Raw genomic sequence first — 15824 nt, forward strand, 5'->3', positions numbered from 1 at the left:
TATGTACACAAGCATCATACAATCTCCTGCTCAATTTGAAAAAAAAAAAGAGATGTTTTGTTGCCAACAAGGTTAATACTTCTCTGAACTTTCTACATCCTAAACATATTCTAGCGACCATACTTTCAGAACATCCCTTTCCACTGCTAATTAGGGGACACAGGTAGCAGAAACTATGTACAACCTGTACTGAACTTCCTGGGTATTCAAGAAAATCTATTTCTTGCATGTTCTTCGAGGTTACTGCTTCTGGACATCTGCCACATACAGTCTTTCTCCATTAACCTTCCGGAGATGCCACTAACTCTTATATCTCCATAGCTTACTCTAATTCTATCCACATCTTTTCTATATCTCCAGCAAGGCAAATTTTCTGAAGAAATTGAAATCTAAACTGTTTCCCTGCTTATTAAAACTTTGGTCTTTGCTTCATAAACTCTAACATCATTGAGTTGAAGTTTTGCTTCCTTTTATATCCTTGTATGATGGATATATAATTTAACGAAACAATGAGGAAGAAACGACACACTGCTATTACACGAGAGCCAACGCTTTCAATCACGCCTCACAGTGAACTGCTTACCAACCTGAACTGCTAATCGCTCACATTGTTTTGTTTTATAACAATGAGTCAGTCTACCTTTAGTCACTCGGTGGATGGTCGGAATCCTTCCACAACATCTTCCCTTTTTTAGAATCAGATTCCTCTTGTGTCCATAACTTGCATTGAATAACTGTAGATTGGGTCACAAGTGTTTTCAAAACAGAATTTAAAAAATGATATGAAATATAGACAAACTACAACTGGCCAGTGTGTTTATAGATTTTATTAATTATGACTCCACCAAAACATAACAATATTTGTTTCAATATCTCACTAATGTAGATATAGTTGAGGAGAGATAAAATATAATATTGGGAGGCTGTAAATGACGGCCAAAAGAAGTGATCCACAAGTGGATTAGTTATTGCTGTGACTAAAACACACCGGGCAACCCCCAGTTTAGGTGAAGCTTAAAATATTTATGAATTTTAACATGGATGCAGTTACATTTCTTTATGAATACGTACATGCGTATTTAAGTTGCTGCTCCGGGAGAATGATTTACCACAGATATCACACAAGTATGGCTTCTCTCCTGTATGAATACGTTTGTGTTTAGTTAAGGCACTATTTACAGAGAATGATTTACTGCAGATATCACAGTGATATGGCTTCTCTCCTGTATGAATACGTTTATGTTCAACTAAGTGACAACTTACAGAGAAAGATTTACCACAAATGTCACAGTGATATGGCTTCTCTCCTGTATGAATACGTTTGTGCCTAATTATGTCACTACTTACAGTGAACGATTTACCACAGATATCACATTGAAAAGGTTTCTCTCCTGTATGAATACGTTTGTGTTGAGCAAAGAGACTATTTATAGGGAATGATTTACCACAGATATCACAGTGAAATAGATCCTCCCCTGTATGAATACGTTTGTGTATAGTTAAGGTATCACTTTTAGAGAATGATTTACCACAGATATCACAGTGATATGGCTTCTCTCCTGTGTGAGTACGTTTGTGTATAGTTAAGCTAACATTTTTAGAGAATGATTTACCACAGATATCACAGTGATATGGCCTCTCTCCTGTATGAATACGCTTGTGTATACTTAAGTCATTACTTGCAGAGAATGATTTGCCACAAATATCACATGCGTATGGCTTCTCCCCTGTATGAATGCGTACATGTATTGTTAAGTGACTACTTTGAGAAAATGATTTTCCACAGACATCACAGCAATATGGCTTCTCTCCTGTATGTATACGTATGTGCCTAGTTAGCTGTACTCTATCAGAGAAAGACTTTTGACAGATGTCACAATCATATGACAAGTTTCTGCTCTCTTTTATTATGTCTTTAGGCAAAATCAACTGCTCAAATTTCACACTTTTTTCCATAATTTTTCTTATATTTGATATGAATTCTACTGCAGATTTATAGTAACAGTTTCATACATTTGTTCTGTATTCCCTGGATCTTCAAAGGATGATAAATATTGAGAATGTATCTTCTGTTACGTCAATGCCATTTGGTATTCTGAAATAATAAAGGGACGACTGTGTAAGATATAGAGGCTACTTAGAAAATATAGATTGGAAAATTCAGAACGTTTCTACAGAGATAAACTGTGGAAATAAACATTTACCTGAACAACTGAACTTTTTAATTTATTGAAATGTACATCATTGAATCTTGTGTGTAGCTTACATATACAGCTATACCTTCATATTTTTCCCCCTCCTGTTTCTTGACAGTTACACACACACACACACACACATGCATATCTCCTCACTCAACAACTGGGGTTCGTTCCTTACTGACGTCACCAGCTTTACACTCAATAAAATGAAAATCGCTTATTTTTATAATCTTTCAGAGTTCCCTTAATATATTCACGTATGTTTGTGGCAAGGGTTCGTTTCTCATCACATCACCCTCATTTTCCTCTCCATAAAACCAAAAAAGAACGGTACCAGGTTAATCTACAGGCGTTAAATCGATATTAGCATGCACTTCTTTTCACATACATATTGTTCAGTTTACGTTCGTAAAATCAAAACGTATCGATTACTTTGATTTTAGCTTCAGTTGTTTTTGTTTTTCTCAATTCTAGTTTATTTTATATCTTGAGGCGTACACTTAGATGCAAGTCTGTTTTATGAACGGTAAAAAGAAAGAAATAAGAAATGATTGCTAGATAACCAGTCAGAAATACAGATTTATGTGTTAGAGATACAAATAGTTGTGTAAGTCGAGTAAAAAAAAATCATTTTCTCTAAAGAGAAGCAAGAGATCAGTTGTAAATAATAGATAAAGGTGACGAGGGGCGATAAGAGTGAGTAAAGTATCAGATAACATGTCTTGCAAACAACTCGCACATGCAAGTGCTACCAGTCGAGTACTCCGCATACCGGAAACCAGCAAGTGTATGGGATCATCAGGAGAGAATGCGAGCCGTTTCGGAGCCTACCTCTCGACGGCATCAATGCGCACCCTCATTGATATGAGGCCCTGCTTACCAGATCAACTGGTTATTAAAAACAAAGCTCGATATTTCTCTGGCCATTGCTCATCGTAATGGCTAGAGATGTATTTAGTTATGTCTTATTTATATAATAGTTTATTTTGATGTATTTAGTTATGTCCCTTCACGTTTTTTTTTTTAACGAACGGAAACTGAACAGTCACCAACACATACTACATATTTATACTATGATACTCCATCGACTCCAAAAAAGACTGTTCTGCAATCTCTTGCAGAAAACCCCGCAGATATTTCGCTTATAATGATTAAATGCTTGTGCTGCACATTAGCTCACCCGCTCCATCATATTGACATCCACCCTTTACAGATGCACGGTGCCCCACACGTCAGATATGAAAGCGATCGCAGAGCAACGTGCCCACGAATATTTGTAGATGTTCAGGGATTCCGCGTGTCTATGAGACAAAGAGGGGGGGGGGGGCTGTAAATTAGTAAGACTAATTAAAGTCATAATGACCCTTCAATAATATATTTTAAACAATTAAATACCTTACTTTAGAACTTACGTATATCTTTAGGGAGTCCAGTCAATCGATCAATGAAATCAATCCTTTAATGTCCCAGGGCTGGGTAAAGGTCTTCTTGTTTTTCTCATTAAATTCCTGTATTCCGTTTCCAATTTTTGTCCAATGTTTCTACCTTGTTTTTTGTCGCTCTGCTTTATGTTGTCCTTCACACTGATCCCATAAACCGTAATTCCTTTATAAGCTATTATATAAATAAGACAATACTATTCAGTTTAGGGATCAAAACTGGAAACCACTTAACTAATATCAACAGAATACTCAATAGCAGTCACTTAACGACTGAAGTTTAGTTCTTGGTATACAATCGATGATGTCACTTCCTCTCTATCACGAAATCTAGAAACATAGAGTTATTTCCCTTCTTCGTAAGTCGAGTTATTGTGGTGGCGCAATGGCCCAGTGGTTAGGGCAGCGGACTCGCGGTCATTGTAAGTGTTTATTGAGCGAAAACACCTAAAAGCTCCACGAGGCTCCGGCAGGGGATGGTGGCGAACCCTGCTGTACTCCTCCACCACAACTTTCTCTCACTCTTACTTCCTGTTTCTGTTGTGCCTGTAATTCAAAGGGTCAGCCTTGTCACACACTGTGTCACGCTGAATATCCCCCGAGAACTACGTTAAGGGTACACGTGTCTGTGGAGTGCTCAGCCACTTGCACGTTAATTTCACGAGCAGGTTGTTCCGTTGATCGGATCAACTGGAACCGTCGACGTCGTAAGCGACGGAGTGCCAACAAGTCGAGTTATTAGTGGTAGCTGAATTAATTTCGTTCTTGTTGAGATGCAATGAGAACAAGGTTAAACGACGACAGACAGCACGCGAATCACTTCGAACGGATGCCATGTATTATGTGTTAACTTCGGTGCAAAAACAAGGAATTCCCAGAGGAAAGGATTAGTCGACGATGTCCACTCTTCGTGTAATAATGGACAGTGTTGTCCTCTAAATCCTACAGAACCACTTTCACCTGAATGGCCCCTATTAAATTGGTATTTTATTTTATCGACCAAGACTTTTTATGTGGCACTGGCACCGACACGAAATCTGCGGTTGCAGAGGGGTCTTCTTGAGTACAGCAATGTACCAAATTTCTCCGTTCTTAGCACTAGCGGTAGGGTCTGCTGCAAGCAATGTTTTCTTTTTTTTTTTTTTGTGGAGACCGGGGGTGGCACACACTCTAGCTACGCTAGTGGTCCTTAGCCATCTCCTTTCTAAGGCTCAGTATCTTGAGATTGGTGTTCAAAACTTCATTCCTTCTTTTTGGGTCTCTCTCTTCCACAAGGGCCATCCGTTTTAAGTGACTGCCACTTCTGTATATGACTCTACACGATCCAACTAGCACAATCTCTTGTACAATGCATCTAATTCCTCATATGCCCAACTTTTCCCCTTAATACGCTACCGTTCTATCGCACTTATAGACTGACGTTGCACATCCAGCAGAGCATAGTAGCTTCGTTCCTCTCGCCATCGCATATCTTCTGTATTCAGGGCTCACGTCTCACTACTATTTACCATTGCTGATCGTGTACTGCACATACAATCTTCCTTTCACTTGGAGAGAGAGAGAGAGAGAGAGAGAGAGCTTTGATTAGCAACAGAATTAAAAGCTCTCTGAATCTTCTCCATCCCATTCTTATGCTAGCAATTACACTTTCCATGCATCCTCCCCCACTGCTAATTACGTTCCTTAGATAGCAGAAATTGTCTAATACCTCCAAAGAGCTTCTGGAGCATTTGAGACAATCGATTTTCTGAGTATCAGTAGTTTCCATGACTCCTGTGTTTCTTCCATAAACAAACGCTACCTTCTCTGATAACCTTCCACTGCACCTTGTGTCCATAACTTGCTTTGAATAACTGTAGATTGAGTCACAGATGCTTTCAAAACAGAATTTAAAAAATGATATGAAATATAGACAAACTACAACTGGCCAGTGTGTTTATAGATTTTATTAATTATGACTCCACCAAAACATAACAATATTTGTTTCAATATCTCACAAATGTAGATATAGTTGAGGAGAGATAAAATATATTATTGGGAGGCTGTAAATGACAGCCAAAAGAAGTGATCCACAAGTGGAATGGTTATTGTGATGGCTAAAACACACAGGGCAACCCCCAGTTTAGGTGAAGCTTAAAATATTTGTGATGAATTTTAACATGGATGCAGCTACATTTCTTTATGAATACGTACATGCGTATTTAAGTTGCTGCTCCGGGAGAATGATTTACCACAGATATCACACAAGTATGGCTTCTCTCCTGTATGAATACGTTTGTGTTTAGTTAAGGCACTATTTACAGAGAATGATTTACTGCAGATATCACAGTGATATGGCTTCTCTCCTGTATGAATACGTTTATGTTCAACTAAGTGACAACTTACAGAGAAAGATTTACCACAAATGTCACAGTGATATGGCTTCTCTCCTGTATGAATACGTTTGTGCCTAATTATGTCACTACTTACAGTGAACGATTTACCACAGATATCACATTGAAAAGGTTTCTCTCCTGTATGAATACGTTTGTGTTGAGCAAAGAGACTATTTATAGGGAATGATTTACCACAGATATCACAGTGAAATAGATCCTCCCCTGTATGAATACGTTTGTGTATAGTTAAGGTATCACTTTTAGAGAATGATTTACCACAGATATCACAGTGATATGGCTTCTCTCCTGTGTGAGTACGTTTGTGTATAGTTAAGCTAACATTTTTAGAGAATGATTTACCACAGATATCACAGTGATATGGCCTCTCTCCTGTATGAATACGCTTGTGTATACTTAAGTCATTACTTGCAGAGAATGATTTACCACAGACATCACAGACATATGGCTTCTCTCCTGTATGAATACGTACATGTATTGTTAAGCTATTACTTTGTGAAAATGATTTTCCACAGACATCACAGCAATATGGCCTCTCTCCTGTATGTATACGTTGGTGCATAGTTAGGTTACATTTTTGAGAGAATGACTTTTGACAGATCTCACAATCATATGATAATTTCCTTCTCTCTTCAGGAAAAATCAATTCCTCGAGTTTCTCATTTATTTCCATAGTATTTCTTCTCAAATCACCATATATATTTCTTGTTTTTGATCTTGCAGCTTATTTCTTATGGATATTTCTAACTGCTACATTCATGTTCTGTGTTACTCTTGTCTAACAATGCTTTTGTACATTTATATCTCCGTAGGATTATTCCAGATTCATCTTGTGAACATAGCAACCAGTGATGTACTGAAATATTGCTAATAACCTCAGAACAAATATTCTACCACAGATTTACTGAATCAGTTTTATGTGTGTGCTGTGTATAGGATATTCGTTTGGTCTTTAAATAACGATAAATACTGAGAATGTATCGTCTGTTATGCCAATGTCATCTGATATCCTGAAATAATAAAGAAACAACAGTGTAAGTTATAGAGGGGCCACTTAGAAAATACAGAGTGGAAAATTTAGAATAATTCTAAGGAGATAAACTTTAGAAATAAACATTTACCTGAACAACTGAACTTTTCAATGTATTAAAATTCACATCACAGAATCTTGTGTGTAACTTACATATTTGTAAACTACAGCTACATCTTCACATTGTGTAATATTATTTAGATTAAACTGCAGAATAGAAGACAATAACATTCTTCTCTCTAATGAAAAATAATTTGACATTGTTGTTTAGCTCCAGCTGAGCTGTGACATTCCATTGATGAACATCCCGTCTATGCCTCTTGCATTGTGAATTTAGTACATAGTCTGTCAGTTTTAAGATTGAAAGGTGAAATTTAAAGAAAATGTGCCATTATTCTTTGTGGGGAGCAGAAGAATTTTTCAAAAATTAATTTTTTTAACAAGCTTCCCTCCAATCCATCATTTCCAAGGGCGTGGAGAAAACAAAATTTGAAAAATCCCCGTGAAAACGGAGAAAATTCAACTTAAGTGGGCGTGCCATTCCGAAACTCTTTACATAATACACAGACACAAGAATGTATTTTTACAAAATGTTATTTTAAAATATGGTGCTTTGTGAAGAAAGTTATGAGGAAACAAAGTCGAGGGCATGACACCAAATTGTAGTTATGTCCAAAACAGAAGCGATTCATAGACGCGACAAGTCACGTTCCTCTAATTTACAAATAAACCATCATTTTACGAAGATTAATTAAATTGAGCTAAATACGGTTTTACAGTACATTTTATAGACATAAAACAGCACACCTTAGAATTTTCGTAGTTATTCAAGGATTCCACATGAGTAGTGTAAATAATACTTTATGAGATAATGAGGAGCCTGTGGTTAGTAAGCCTAATTAACCTTACATAATTACCTTTTTATAATATATAATAGACAATAAAATACCTTACTTTAAAATTTATGTAGACTAATTTAGGGAGTCTAGCATGTTGTTTCTATGTGATCCCGTCTGTTTTGTACTAGAGGTCGTTGTTTACATACACATCGATAAATTTAGCCGATCAATGAAATCAATCATTAATGTTCCACAGCTGTCTAAACTTTCTTGAATTTCACTCTAAATTCTCTTTCCAATCTATGTCCAATCTCTCCAAATTTATTCTTTTTGTTGTCCTTCACAATCTGTCTCATTCTATCGTCCACCTCTTTCTCACTGGTCCTCTTCACCGTAATTCCTTTAAAACAATAATATTCAGATTAGGGATCAAGAAGGAATAGAAGACAAGTTATAAATGGGAATGAATAGCACTCTCTCGTGCTTAGAGTTCAGTTCTTCGTATACAATGATGTCACTTCCTCTTTGGTATCATCACTAAATCTAGAAATATAGAGTTGTTTCCCTTTTTTACTATTTCAAAATATTAATAGTGGTTTGTCCTTTTCTTAGTAAAATTCAGGAAGCGCAATGGCCCAGTGGTTAGAGCAGCGGACTCGCGGTTATAGGATCGCGGTTTCGATTCCCAGACCGGGCGTTCTGAGTGTTTATTGAGCGAAAACACCTAAAAGCTCCACGAGGCTACAGCAGGGGATGGTGGCGAACTCTGCTGTACTCTTTTGCAGATTCGGATTCCCCTTTGCCGAAAATGGGGGTTTGTGTCGCAAAAAAAAAAAATTATAAAAAGGGTAGTTTTTTGGCGGGGTGTGTGTGTGTGTAGGGGGCGGGCGGATCCACTTACAATTGTTTTCCCACTGTAAAACGGCGAGCTGGCAGAATCGTTAACTCGCCGGGCGAAATGCTTAGCGGTATTTCGTCTGTCGTTACGTTCTGAGTTCAAATTCCACCGAGGTCGACTTTGCCTTTCATCCTCCCGGGGTCGATAAATTAAGTACCAGTTACGCACTGAGGTGTATGTAATCGACTTAATCCCTTTGTCTTTCCTTGTTTGTCCTGTCTATGTTTAGCCCCTTGTGGGCAATAAAGAAATAAGAATCTTGAGCATGCCTGGCGAAATGCTTACCGTTCAAATTCCGTCGAATTTGCCGTTCATCCTCTCGGGTCGATAAAATAAGGACCGGTTGAGTGTCGATTCAATCGACCTAAGCCTTCGCCGAAATTGCTGGCGTTGTGCCAAAATTTAAAATAAATATTTTGAAATTGTAAAAAGGGAAATAACTCCATTTAGTGACAAGTGATAATGCTGAAAAGGAAGTGACATCATTGATTGAATATGAAGTCAAATCACGAGAGAGTGCTATTCGTTTCCTTTCATAGTTGTTTTCTTCTCTCGTTCCTGATCCCTAAACTAAAATAATATTGTCGTAGTTGTATAATAATTGATAAAGGAATTACGGTGGAGGGGATCAGTGAAAAGGAGGTGGACGATAGGATGAGACAGATTGTGAGGGAGAGTAAAAAAAGACGAGACAAGAAAGAGAGTGGAGAGATTGGACAAAGATTGGAAACGGAATTGAAGAATTTAGTGAGAAACACAAGAAGACCTGCGACATCGATGATTGATTTCATTGATCAGTTGATTGGACTCACTAAATATCTAAGAAAATTCTAAAGTAAGATGTTTTATTGTTTATCATATATATTATAAAAGGATAACTATGTCGGTTTACTTAGTCTTGCTATTTAATTTACAGGCTCCCACTTTGTCTCATAAAGTGTTGTTTACTCTTACGCGGAATCCCTGAACGTCTACAAACATTCGCGAGCGCGTTGCTCTGCGATCACGCCGTGCACCTGTAAAGGTGGATGTCAATTTGACGGAGGGGGTGAGCTAGTGTGCAGCACAAACATTTGACTATTATAAGCGAAATATTTGTGCAGGCCGTCCTGCAAGAGATTGCAGAGCAGTCGTTTTCTGACACGAGCGACTATCGCAAAAATATAAATAGGATGTGGTGGGGCAAAATGAGTAATTTATGATTTTGTGTTACTTTCTTCCTACTTGTTCGGAATCATTGCATCATGTTTAAGAGTAAAAATTCGTCAGCATAGTCGTTGCTAAAGGTTGAGAGATTTTGGTTCATAGTCAGGTGAGAGGTACTTTTTTGTTTTCAAGCAGTTTTTCATCGACTCTGAACCCGATTTTAATTGAGGTTGTTAATAAAATATTGTGATAATTTTTAGTGTTTAACAATCAAATACTCTTTTCTCTGTTCGATTCCAAGTCAATTTTTTCCCCCCACGTTAATGCTTAATTTGATCATTTTTCAATTTTCAATGAGGGATGTCTAAAATGCGGTGAAATGAATAACGACCAGTTTCAGTAATTTCTTCTTCTGTTCAGCTACGTTATATCGGGAGCAGAGCCACTCCATCGGATGGTGAAGAAAATATCGAGGATATTTTGTATTGATTTTTTTTTTTATTTAGTGGAGTTTCGTTAATTTCATAACATATGCCACTTTCCTGGATATTAATTTTTTTTGTGGCATTTCCGATCTTTCGGATAGATATCGAGGTGTATGAGTCTGTTTTCAAACGTAATTCTGGAAAATTGAAAAAGCAAAATTTACTTTATCTTGCCTTACTCATTTTACTCCACCTAACTTTGTCTTTTGTATGCTCTAAGGCAGTGCTCCACAAAGTGGTGGTCTGCAGACCGGTGCCGGTCCCCAAGCCATCAGCTGCCAGTACGTGGCGAGTTTCCAGAAAAGAAAGAAACATTATAAAATGCTTATGTAATATTGTATTATTTGTTTACAAAATAAATATAAGATGAAAAATGTTGTCAACTTTTATTATATTCATTGTATATATTGTTTCTGGTATAAATTAGTATTACTAAGAAATATTACTGGTCCCTGGCACATTGGGAAAAGAAAAAAACTGCCAGTATGCCACATCAGGTAGTTTGAGAAGCACTGCTCTAAGGGTAACTGAACTAATTTTCTGGAATAGTGTTCTGAATATGTTTTAAATGCATTTAGAGAAGGCCATTTGCTTAGCTGATGTAGTTTTTGTAAGGTAGTGAATATCTGTAAAAAATCTGTTTCTTCTCAAAGTCAAAAATGCAATAAATATTCATCATTATACCAATAGCAATTTTCATTTTATGACTAAAATATTGGTGACATCGGAAAGGAAAAAACATCAGTCTTTGTTAGCAACGAGATGTAAGGAGAATGTGTATGTGTAAAACTTCGAAGAAAGTGGAGGAGAAATAAACGATGAAGGTAAATTTAAAGACAAACACCTGTCTCAATTTCAGCTGGAAATGTTTTTTTTTTTTTTGTTTTTTTTTGTGCAGTCAACAGATCTGACCATTGAGCATGTCCTGAAAACAGAGGCAGAGAGGGGAATTCCCCCAGCCCCCAAGCTTTCTTTTCCATTTTCCTAATTTTTTTTTGTATGCTATCAACAAATATTAACTGCAAACCAGTTGGTAATAACTAGCTTTGAAAAAAAAAAAAATATGAGGTTACAAAGGCCTTTGGAATTTTGTAGATCTACACCCCTCGTTCATTTGGTTGAGGATAAATTTTGTCAGAGTTTTTTTCAATGAATTTGACATTCAGGCATGCTAGAAATGACCTTTGATGGTGGAGGGAGTGGGGAACCTTCGGAGTTTTCCTATTTTCTTTATAATTTCACTTTTTCATGTATTATCAATGAATCTGATCTTGAAAACAAACAGTTATTATTCATATTTTAGTTCAATGTATGTATAGGGGCTGGGACTCAGAGTTTTCTCTACAATTAGAACCATCTCGGGGTGGTTTATTTTCCCTGGATATTTTACTATATTTTCAATGAATCTTAATTTCAGAACCTTTGGAAATTATTCATTATTTAGTTAGGGGTACCTCTTGACAAATGTCATAAGGTTTTAATGAAATGTCAATCAACTAGCCTCAAAATTAACAATGAATATCTTAAATCCTTCTGATGTGATCTGAAAAGCATAAAAAGCATTAATCTGAATACTTTTACACAATGTGCGGGTCTCAGTGAAGTTTACAAATATGCAAGCTTCACATAAGATTCTGTGATGTAAATTTTGATAAATTAAAAAATGCATTTGTTCAGGTAAAGTTTATCTCCATAGAAATGTAGTAAATTTTCCACTTTTGAATCTGTATTTTTATGGTATCCTCTATATCTTACACTGTTGTTTCTTTATTATTTCAGAATATCAAATGACATTAGAATAACTGAAGATTTATTCCCAATATTGATCATCTTTTGAAGACTAAGAGAAAATGTTGTACAGATCAGATGTTGTATAAAACTGTTTCCAGAAATCTGTGGTAGAATTCCTATGAAATATTTGATCTGACCTGAGATTCTTTGCAATATTTCTTTACATAACTGTCTGGAATGTCTACAAAATGCATTTGGGTTACGTCAATGATGATGAATTTACAAAAGCATTGATTAGACTAAGGTAACACTGAACAGAAATACAGCAATAGAACTACTTCTAGGGAATAAACCACAAGAACAAAATCAAGAAGTATATTTAGTGATTTGTGTGGAAAAAATTATGGAAAAGAGTGAGAAAGTTGAGGAGGTGAGTTTATCTGAAGACATGATAAGAGAGAGCAGAAAACTGACATTTGACTGTGATGTCTGTCAAAAGTCTTTCTGTGACAAAAGTCATCTAACTAGACATAAACGTATACACACAGGAGAGAAGCCATTTCGCTGTGAAATCTGTGGTAAATCATTCTCTCTCAGTGGTAACTTAACAATACACGTACGTATTCATACAGGAGAGAAACCTTATGTCTGTAGTATCTGTGGTAAATCATTCTCAGGAAGTAGTGACTTTACTAAACACAAACGTATTCATACAGGAGAAAAACCATATCACTGTGATATCTGTGGTAAATCATTCTCTAAAAACGTTACCTTAACTTCACACAAACGTATTCATACAGGAGAGAAGCCATATCACTGTGATATTTGTGGTAAATCATTTTCTAAAAATATTACTTTAACTAACCATAAACGTATTCATACAGGAGAGAAACCTTATCAATGTGATATCTGTGGTATATCATTCTCTGTCAGTAGTGACATAATTAGACACGTACGTATTCATACGGGAGAAAAGCCATATCACTGCGACATCTGTGGTAAATCGTTCTCTGTAAGTTCTCAAGTCGTTGAACACAAACGTATTCATACAGGAGAGAAGCCATATCACTGTGATATCTGTGATAAATCATTCTCTGTAAATAGTGCCTTAACTAAACATAAACGTATTCATACAGGGGAGAAGCCATATTTGTGTGACATCTGTGGTAAATCATTCTCTCGGAGCAGCAACTTAAATACACATGTGCGCATTCATAAAGTGGTATGACTGCATTGACATTAAAATTTATAACAAACATTTTAAGCTTCATCTAAACTAGGGGTTACCTTGTAAGTGTTAGCAACAGCAATAACTAATCCACTCATTGTGGCTCACTTCCTTTGGCTGTTATTACAGTTGGTGGACCTTCCCTGACACTGACTCCTTTAGTTACCCCTTACAAGATTGAAGCATAATGTTTGCTGTGAAAATTCCTCTGAAAAAATGTATGAAAAACAAATGTATGCATTTGTAACTGTAAATGTATTCACACAGGAATGAAAATACAACATTATGTGCTAACAACTTCATAACACTATATTTTATATCACCACAACTCTATCTTCATTGGTGAGATTTTCAAACCAATATCATATTTGGGTGGGATCGTAATTAATAAAGTCTATAAACACTTTCACCAGTTGTAGTTTGTCATTATTTAATTTGAATTTTGTTCTAATTTCAAAGTAGTTGTGACGCAAATGTACAACTCTATCAATGTTTTCAAAGAAAATATATTATTGGGACATAAAAACTATATGAATTGCTTAGGAAAAAGGAATTATACATTGACACCCAACAAAAGCTGTTGTGGCATCTCAGGAAGGCTAATGGTGAAAGTAGACTTCCTCACTGCTTTGTCAAATTATATATCCAACATACAAGGATATAAAAGAAAGCAAAACTTGAACTCAAAGATGCTATAGTTTATGAAGCAAAGACCAAAGTTTTAGTAAGCAGGGAAACAGTCTAGGCTTCAATTTCTTCAGAAAATTTGTTATGGACACAAGAGGAATCTGATTCTAAAAAAGGGAAGATGTTGTGGAAGGATTCCGACCATCCACCGAGTGACTAAAGGTAGACTGACTCATTGTTATAAAACAAAACAATGTGAGCGATTAGCAGTTCAGGTTGGTAAGCAGTTCACTGTGAGGCGTGATTGAAAGCGTTGGCTCTCGTGTAATAGCTGTGTGTCGTTTCTTCCTCATTGTTTCGTTAAATTATATATCCATCATACAAGGATATAAAAGGAAGCAAAACTTCAACTCAATAATGTTAGAGTTTATGAAGCAAAGACCAAAGTTTTAATAAGCAGGGAAACAGTTTAGATTTAAATTTCTTCAGAAAATTTGCCTTGCTGGAGATATAGAAAAGATGTGGATAGAATTAGAGTAAGCTATGGAGATATAAGAGTTAGTGGCATCTCCGGAAGGTTAATGGAGAAAGACTGTATGTGGCAGATGTCCAGAAGCAGTAACCTCGAAGAACATGCAAGAAATAGATTTTCTTGAATACCCAGTAAGTTCAGTACAGGTTGTACATAGTTTCTGCTACCTGTGTCCCCTAATTAGCAGTGGAAAGGGATGTTCTGAAAGTATGGTCGCTAGAATATGTTTAGGATGTAGAAAGTTCAGAGAAGTATTAACCTTGTTGGCAACAAAACATCTCTTTTTTTTTTTCAAATTGAGCAGGAGATTGTATGATGCTTGTGTACATACTTCAATGCAGCATGGTAGTGAGACATGTGGTGTGAATGTAGTGTAGTTGGGATGTCAGGAATGGAACAAAGCTTGTATGCTCCATTAGATGTGCAACATCAGTTTGTGAACATCTTTTACTCTTTTACTTGTTTCAGTCATTTGACTGCGGCCATGCTGGAGCACCGCCTTTAGTCGAATCAAATTGACCCCAGGACTTATTCTTTGTAAGCCTAGTACTAATTCTATCGCTCTCTTTTGCCGAACCGCTTAGTTACGGGGACCTAAACACAGCAGCATCGGTTGTCAAGCGATGTTGGGGGGACAAACACAGACACACAAACACATACATATATATATATATACATATATACGACGGGCTTTTTTCAGTTTCCGTCTACCAAATCCACTCACAAGGCTTTGGTCGGCCCGTGGCTATAGTAGAAGACACTTTCCCAAGGTGCCACGCAGTGGGACTGAACCCGGAACCATGTGGTTGGAAAGCAAGCTGCTTACCACACAGCCACTCCTGCGCCTATATGTGTACATGCATTTTGTATGTGTATACATAAATTTATATGGATCTGTGTATTTCTTTTTACCTTTGTCACACTATTGCCCTTACACCTGTAAGATGCACTCTGACCTTCCTTACACTTCCTGCTCCCACCCCATTTCTCTCATGCCTCTCTTTACTTCCCCTCCATTAGTCCACCTCCATCTAAAATAGTCTTGTAACGTACACACTCATTCCGTCCCCATCTGAGTGTTGTACCCTCCAACATCTCCTCCTCTGCCTCCATTAATTCCATAATCCCACCCCAGCAGTTTCTTTTCCTCCTCAACATCTCTCCTCATCTTTCTCCTTCTCAACGACCCATATGACTCTCCTGCAACTCTCTTATATTGTTGCACCCTTTCTGTCCGTCCTCGCCCCCCTTATAATATTGGATCCCCTAGGAACTCCA

The 15824-nt window shown here is 36.8% G+C and overlaps 3 protein-coding genes across 9 annotated transcripts; 1 reads left to right on the forward strand and 2 right to left on the reverse strand.

Annotated features, from left to right (window-relative positions):
• Positions 1-805: 805 nt before the first annotated feature.
• LOC128247008 (uncharacterized) lies at positions 806-8243 on the reverse strand. 3 transcript variants are annotated; one of them, XM_089344553.1, is made up of 3 exons: positions 8106-8241; positions 3611-3812; positions 806-2095 (listed from the first exon to the last, which is right to left on the reverse strand). In XM_089344553.1, the coding sequence occupies exon 3, from the start codon at positions 1954-1956 to the stop codon at positions 1048-1050; it is 909 nt and encodes a 302-aa protein (XP_089200679.1). In that variant the 5' UTR covers positions 1957-2095; positions 3611-3812; positions 8106-8241; the 3' UTR covers positions 806-1047. The 3 variants fall into 3 exon arrangements, with proteins under 3 accessions (XP_089200679.1, XP_089200680.1, XP_052833444.2); XM_089344554.1 differs by having other exon boundaries at positions 3599-3812; XM_052977484.2 differs by lacking the exon at positions 3611-3812 and having other exon boundaries at positions 8106-8243.
• Positions 5564-9204, reverse strand: LOC106883538 (uncharacterized). 5 transcript variants are annotated; one of them, XM_089344560.1, is made up of 2 exons: positions 9083-9204; positions 5564-7040 (listed from the first exon to the last, which is right to left on the reverse strand). In XM_089344560.1, exon 2 carries the CDS (start codon positions 6701-6703, stop codon positions 5807-5809), a length of 897 nt encoding a protein of 298 aa, XP_089200686.1. In that variant the 5' UTR covers positions 6704-7040; positions 9083-9204; the 3' UTR covers positions 5564-5806. The 5 variants fall into 5 exon arrangements, with proteins under 5 accessions (XP_089200686.1, XP_089200685.1, XP_089200682.1 ...); XM_089344559.1 differs by lacking the exon at positions 9083-9204 and adding an exon at positions 8106-8244; XM_089344556.1 differs by lacking the exon at positions 9083-9204 and adding an exon at positions 8015-8153.
• Positions 9205-9269: 65 nt separating this feature from the next.
• LOC106883532 (uncharacterized) lies at positions 9270-13796 on the forward strand. Its single transcript, XM_052977482.2, has 2 exons — positions 9270-9632; positions 12208-13796. Exon 2 carries the CDS (start codon positions 12563-12565, stop codon positions 13385-13387), a length of 825 nt encoding a protein of 274 aa, XP_052833442.2. The 5' UTR covers positions 9270-9632; positions 12208-12562; the 3' UTR covers positions 13388-13796.
• The last annotated feature ends 2028 nt before the right edge of the window (positions 13797-15824 follow it).

This window comes from Octopus bimaculoides, chromosome 28 (genome assembly GCF_046866305.1).
Source record: "Octopus bimaculoides isolate indiv1 chromosome 28, ASM4686630v1, whole genome shotgun sequence".
Taxonomy (NCBI): Eukaryota; Metazoa; Mollusca; class Cephalopoda; order Octopoda; family Octopodidae; genus Octopus; species Octopus bimaculoides.